Consider the following 7,034-nt stretch of genomic DNA (forward strand, 5'->3'; position numbering starts at 1 on the left):
TGATTTATATTCAAAATATGTTTGATAAGATGGCCACCTGGAAGTTGTTATAGCTTCACTTTGAAGTTGCTTCATAACATTAGAGCTAGTCCTTTTAAATTTGCAGCAAAATTAAATTATTTGGGAATTGTTTTAAAATATGCCTCCCATGGTACTTTCCATTATAGGCTGTTCATTTCTCAATTAGGTGATGCTGTTGAATTGGTCTAGTAATTTCCACAACTTATGAGGTAGTGGTCTATCTGAAGTAGTTCAGGAATGTTCTGTGGTTATATATTTCACATCAGTGGTAGCAACAGCCAGAGGCCAGGTGGATTCTCTTACTTCATATGGCCTAATAAATGATGTATGAAGTTGAAATGCTTGGGAAGATGCAAAGAGAGGTGTGGCTGACTTGATTCTTGCATTTACCATTTGAGTTTCTAGATTATTTTCTGTGATATTACTTCTAGCATTGTAAGTCCGCAGACATACCGCTATGCCACTGGGGGGCCTGTACAAAACTAACTTTTAAAATACACGTATATATCAATACCAGTACTGTAATACAAATACAAATCTTGGTATACAACAACTGGATCGATCATGACAAGAAGTAAAATCCAGGAGAACACCAAACTTGGACTGATCATGACAAGAAGTAAAATTTTGATGTTCACCAAACCTGGATTGAACATAACAAGAAGTCAAAATTTTGTGTACACCAAACTTTTATTACTTATAACATAAAGTAAAATCTTGGCTGTCATGATATAAAAGACTGTTTCGTTCAGATAGTATCGATTAATTTAGTTTTGTGATTGAATGTTTTATTATTGTTTAGTTTTTGTTATAATAAGAGTTAAAAGCAGATGATTGTAGGAAGTTTTGTTGATAATTCATTGACGTCGAGAATATAGAAGGCAGGCAGACAAGTAAGTGATAATGATTTAAATAGTGTGAAACAAGGGGGAAGCAGCAGACAGACATAAGCAGACAGATAATAGGAAAATTGAATAAAATTGGCATGAAGTTAAGTACCGTAGATGTGATAGGCCTAATGTTTAATATGTTATAGTGAAACTAATAGTAAAAAAGAAGATAAGAAAAATAATTATATTCCATCAAAGCATGGTTCTAAAGTAATTGAATCAGACTGAGTGCACTTTGACAAAAGGAACAGAGGATCTTCAAAAGAAAGAAGACCAAACAAATACAGTAACTCGTGCAACAATTGTAAGTGAACCACAGAGAATATTAGTGCGATAGAAATAGAGAAGATAGTTCATCTTGTCAACTGAAATTTTAATGTAATTGAATAGGCCTAAGTGGATATTTGACAAGAAGGAGAGAGTTACATACATAGTATTTATGATATGTCCATTATAGTATTGAAGAATGTATTGTACATATGTTAACTTGTTCTGAATATATATATATATATATATATTATTTTGAAAACAAGTGAAGTGCGAGCCGTTTATTCATCGTTGACTTTATCGCTAATAAATCACAGACACCTACTGTAGAAGAATCCTAAGCCAACAACAATATAGTATATATTTATACTATTAAGAAATATAACTAAAAGCCTATTTATTTTACAATTGGCAAAGAATTATATTTTATATTCTGACATTGGTGTAAACCAAATTTCCATCATTCCTGAGAAGAAATCAAACCTCATGATCTCTCCATTTAATAATATTGACAAACCTTCATTTTGTATTTTTGTTTCTTCCCATACTTATTTCATATAATGTTTTATATCTATTTGTGTCTGGAAAATAATGGGAAACTGAAAAAAAAAACATATAAAAAAATTAGATTACATTTTATGATGCCCACAATACACCATCTATGATTTTAGTTTCTTATGATTTAGAAACTCAAATTACCGATAATGACAAGCTAGAATATAGACTAAGAACCTCACATCTTTTCTATCTGCTGAGATATCATTCTATTTAGTGAATCCACCATAGTGATCCTGGAAATACTTGTTTACATACATCCATTGCACAATGGTGATTGGTATGATATTTTTTTAAACCTAAATACAGCTTATTTAGTAAGCCCGATAAATTACAGTGGAATTTGTGGTATTGATATTGTAACTTATAATTTTTAGTTATTTCAAAATGCATATATAAAAAATGCAGAGAAATTAAATACGTCTTCTGAATAACAATCCTGAATATTGTAATGTCAAATGGTATCCCTATATAACCTACAATTGGTCAACTTCCATTCTTTTCTTGATTATTATTACTATCTTGCATGAGTTATTCCATGTTTTTATGCTATTCTACCGCTTTGTTTTTCACCCCTTAAATAACAAATAAATAAAACAAAAAAGATTTAAAAGAAGGGTTTCATTTGAATTTTTACCTTTTAATTATATTATCTTATTATGGTTTGGTCTCTAAAATCTAGTGCTTTTGCTATTTTAAGTAAGCTACTCTCTCATTTTATATATTACAGAATAGTAATCATTATCATTATTCATAAATAAACAATTCTTTCTACCACTATCATACTATTCAGAAACTTGTTATCTTGAACCTTTCATGATAAACACTTCCTCCTCATGTGAAATGTACACCTTTTCTATATTTATTACCCCACACTTTTATCCTTTTTACTCCTGAAGAAGAATAGTCAAGGATTTGAAAGTACTCAAATTTCTGCATCTTTTGAAATCTGCTTAAAACACAAAATAACTGTGAACCCATGAGCTGATCTCTTCAAGCACAAGTTTAGTTTGAACCTGTAAACTGATCTCAATATATTTGAAAAACAAGTTTACTGTAAACCTACAGTGATTTCATAATATATGATTTAGGCATTACATTAGCTGTGATCCTTTAAATTGATCTTGTGTTTCAAAGGTCAGCTGTGAACTTAGGAACTGATATCACAACCTATGCTTCAAGCACATGTGAGCTGTGAACCTATAAATTGATCTCATAACCTATGTTTCAAACACAAGTGCTGCAAGCTGATAAACTGCTTACAACCTATAGTTTAAGCAAAAGTTTGCTGTGAACCTATAAAGTGATCTTACAACCTATGTTTTAAACATAAGTTAGTTGTGAACCTATAAGCTGATCTCATAACATATGTTTTAAGCACAAGTTAGTTGTAAATCAATAAACTGATCTTATATCTATTTCATATTCACTATTGAAAACCTGGAACCATCTAATTATTTTCAAATTGCTCATGAATCTAACTTTCATAACAATTTCTAACTACTTACTTGTTAAACTTCCTTAGAAATAAGATTTACATGGGCCTAATATTTAAATTCTACGCACACACACAAAAAATTGCTAGTGGTCACAAAAACAGATGAGTAAAAATTTTCAATTGATTGTAATTTGCACTGACAATAAAAATATAAAATGTAAGTTGCTTGTTTAAATCTTTTAGAATCAGTTATGTAGAAATATCTAAATATCTTCTGAAAACACAATTTTAGTGTAGACGTTGACCTGTTTGTCAAAATACAATGTTTTGTCTATCCAACTGCAGCTGTTATTTGTAGATGAATGCTTCTCTATCAGTGAACTGAATCCAACAATCTATATCAGAAAGATATCTGAATAAAATAAAATGTTCTTGTTTGATAACTTATTGTTCAATGTTGATTACCACCTGGTAATAAGCAACAGGCATCCTCTGCAATACTACAAGAATGTGTTTCTTGACCAACAATATTACAAACTATATAAGCACCTACCTGTAGCTAGAGAACAAAGTTTAAAGAAGTCATTTGTTTCATTCAGACTGTATTCTTCATCATTTAAGGCACTTTGAATATGTCTATGTCTGTTATTATAATATTCAAGGCACCTCGGAGATGTCTGTTTCTATTATTGTAACATTCAAGGCACCTCGGAGATGTCTGTTTCTATTATTTCAACATTCAAGGCACCTCGGAGATGCCTGTTCTTATTACTGCAACAATCAATGTACTCCAGAAATGTCTGTTTCTGTTATTATAACACTCAAGGGATCTTAGAGATGTCTATTTTTGTTAATAAACAAGGAACCTCTGAAATGTTTGCCTATTAATGCAACATTCAAGGGTATGTTTTTATGCCTTTGGTACTTCAGAACTTGGATCCTGATTAACTGCTTGTTTTTTTTTACTTATGAACTGTTCAAGAGTTGACAGTTTGTTTTTCTTTCTCTGTTGAACACACTGAAGAGACTGGTATAACAGATTCTCTATTAATTGTTTTTTTCACAGGAGTTTCTACTACCCTAGTACTGTGGATTTCCTGCTCAGTTTCATTTTTATTGCTGAATGTCAGGAGAGTATGAAGTTTATTTTTAGTTTTCTTTTTTTTAAGTAAAGATCTCTTTTTCAAAAGTTCATCTGGTTTCACTGAGCTTTTTCTTTTAGCTTTTGCAAGATGATGATGTTTTTTAGGAGAGTCTTTATTTTCCTCAAGTTTACATGATATTAGACCTACAGTTTCAACACTACTCACACTGTTCTTTTTTGAAGCATTTTCTATTTGAAAGTTGGGATGGTATGGTTTTAATCGCACGTGCCAGGCAATGCTTGTAACAGCAGTCACAGTTCGAAACTGATGTATGATGTTTCTAGGTAAAAAATAAATGTCATTGTCACGAAGTTGAATACGTGCATAGCGAACTCCTTCACGACGAAGTTGATTGAGTTTGGCATCCTCCACCCACTGGACACACTAAATAAACAATAAGAAAAGTGCATCAAGTAATGCTTCTAAAAGAAAAAAATTTTACGAATGTCTTATGTAATGACAATATCAGTTTATAAAGAATACATCAAACATTGATAAATTGAGGAAAGCCATGTTAACAGATTATTACAGAGGTTCTCAAGATTTATGCTACAATGGAACCCTTATTCAAAAATTTATTTGCAGTGGAACCCTATCACACACACACATATATATATGTACACACACACACACACACACACACACAAGAGAAACACATTATATGTATATTATTATTATAGGTGAAATTGAAAGATAAAATCAGTTTAAATATCAAATTTAATATTATATAAGTTTGAAGTTCTTACTTTTATAAGAAAAACAACCTCAATCTCCACTAGTGTGAGAATTGTGACATCTTGTTCTCTAGTCATCGCTTCTTCTTTAACTTATTTACCTCCCCTTTGATAATTGAAATATTTGACATAAAATAGCCTCTATAATATTGTCTAGCTCATGTGATAGAAAATTTTGATATCCTTCAATCTAATTTGTCTAAAGAGCAATCCAACAAAAATTCCCACCCCTCCTGTCACATCCTCACTTTTACAATTTGCTAATAGGTTTCCCTGACATCCACCCTCATTATATTTATAACCAATAGAAAGCCTAGATTTCAACCGATTGATTGCCATATTTTTTATCACTTAGAGAGCCAGAAAAATTGTGACAGTTACAGAACAGTTTCAGCTTTTTGTTGATATTAATACCATCACAGATTTTTTTCTTGCAAAATCCCTGAAACCAGTCTGCATAACCCAGGTTGAGAAACCCTGGATTATTACATATAATTATAATACTTGTCCAAGATAAACAAAAGTTTTAAAGTATACCAGAGGTGATACCTGTTAAACTTATGAACTTTACAAAAAAAAAGAAAAAAAAAAGAAGACAGTAAAAAACAAACTTCCCTAAACTTTTAGCTGTCAGTGTTTCTCAAGGTAAAAACTGTAGGATATGAAAGAAAGAGAGGTTATACTGAAAGAATTAACATATATTACATAATCCTGAGTTGGTCAGAGCAAGTAAGGGGTGGAAAAAGGATGTTAGCCATATGAACTGAGACTCTGAAACTAAGAGTTACCTTGAAATATGCCTATGAATTATCAACAAAAGGTAAATGTCAATATTCCAAAATTCTTCATCTTGGTATCTCTCAAATAACATCAGTTAAGTGTTATTAATTTTGATTCTTACATTCTATCTACACAATAAGTTCCAAAACCAGGAAGAATATGTGAAATTATTGCATAGCATTTAAAGATGAACAATTTGTTTAAGTAGCATGGCTTTATTTTTTTTGGATAAACTAATATAGACATGTATTTGACAGAAACTGCAAAGAAACTCTGATCACCTAAGACAGAAGTTAACATTTTCCTTACTGGAAAATGTATTTCCAACAGATACTTAGCTCTATGCACACAGCAGCTATTTCTTTAGATTTTGCACATTCCACTAGCTTTGAATATTTCAACAGTAGACATACTTGGAGCCAGAGCGGCACGAGTTTAACATCTTCCATTACCACTGATTCAATGCCAATATACGGAAGTAAGTATACTTTGTGAAGCAACACCTCTCATTGGGTGAGTTCTGAGAAGTGAGCTGCATAAGAGTAGAAATAGGTAAGGAAGTAAAAGAGAGACAGTTGGTAGATTGGAGAACTGCAAATGAAAGTAGGTGATATCCTGAGGGAGACAAAACTGCCAGACGGCAGAGTTAACAGGAGACAAAGGTGTTAGACATAGTCCACATTGTAGGGTGTGGACAATTTTGTCCGAGGATCATTAAAAGTGAGTCATATGACAGATTTGATGTGGTGAAACATGATACACCTATGAACATCTCTATCCAGAGAGAAATGTATCATCTGGAAGATTTGACAAATCCATCAAGTAAGCATAAAGATAAGATATCGTTGAAAGAAGACAAATCCCATGGCAAGAATATACAATTGTGGGAACCCTGAAAATAAGCTGTGAATGCCAAATAACACAAGAGACGACCAGAATAAGTACGATCACAAAGGGCTGAGATCAAAAGAAGAGAAATGGGAGAAAAGGAATGATCTCCCTCCTAAGCCAGCCAAGTCAAATGAAGAAACAAGTGGTGAGGGAAAAAGATCAAGGAAGATCTGTGAAATAAAGTATGGGGAGGGCACCCAATGCATAAATATCACACAAAAGGGAAAAAGAAGGTACTACTAGGTTGGAGGAACCTGAACAACGAGACAAGGATCAAGAAAAATCTACACATGTGAACACAAATGGGTACGAC

General features: G+C 32.1%; 1 protein-coding gene across 2 annotated transcripts in view; it reads right to left on the minus strand.

The window, feature by feature from the left end:
* LOC106464261 overlaps window positions 1–7,034 on the minus strand; it is a 58,240-nt gene that overhangs the window by 18,179 nt on the left and 33,027 nt on the right. Inside the window, exon 7 of one of the 2 annotated variants that reach the window (XR_002611705.1) lies at window positions 3,725–4,700. Coding sequence is in view for 1 of the 2 variants with exons in the window: in XM_013924386.2 (XP_013779840.1) it covers window positions 4,149–4,700 (552 nt within the window). In the remaining variant the exon portion in view is untranslated. Of the gene's footprint in view, window positions 1–3,698; window positions 4,701–7,034 lie in introns of those variants that run through there. The other variant, XM_013924386.2, reaches the window with a different exon arrangement.

Source organism: Limulus polyphemus, unplaced genomic scaffold, assembly GCF_000517525.1.
Source record: "Limulus polyphemus unplaced genomic scaffold, Limulus_polyphemus-2.1.2 Scaffold1601, whole genome shotgun sequence".
NCBI lineage: Eukaryota > Metazoa > Arthropoda > Merostomata > Xiphosura > Limulidae > Limulus > Limulus polyphemus.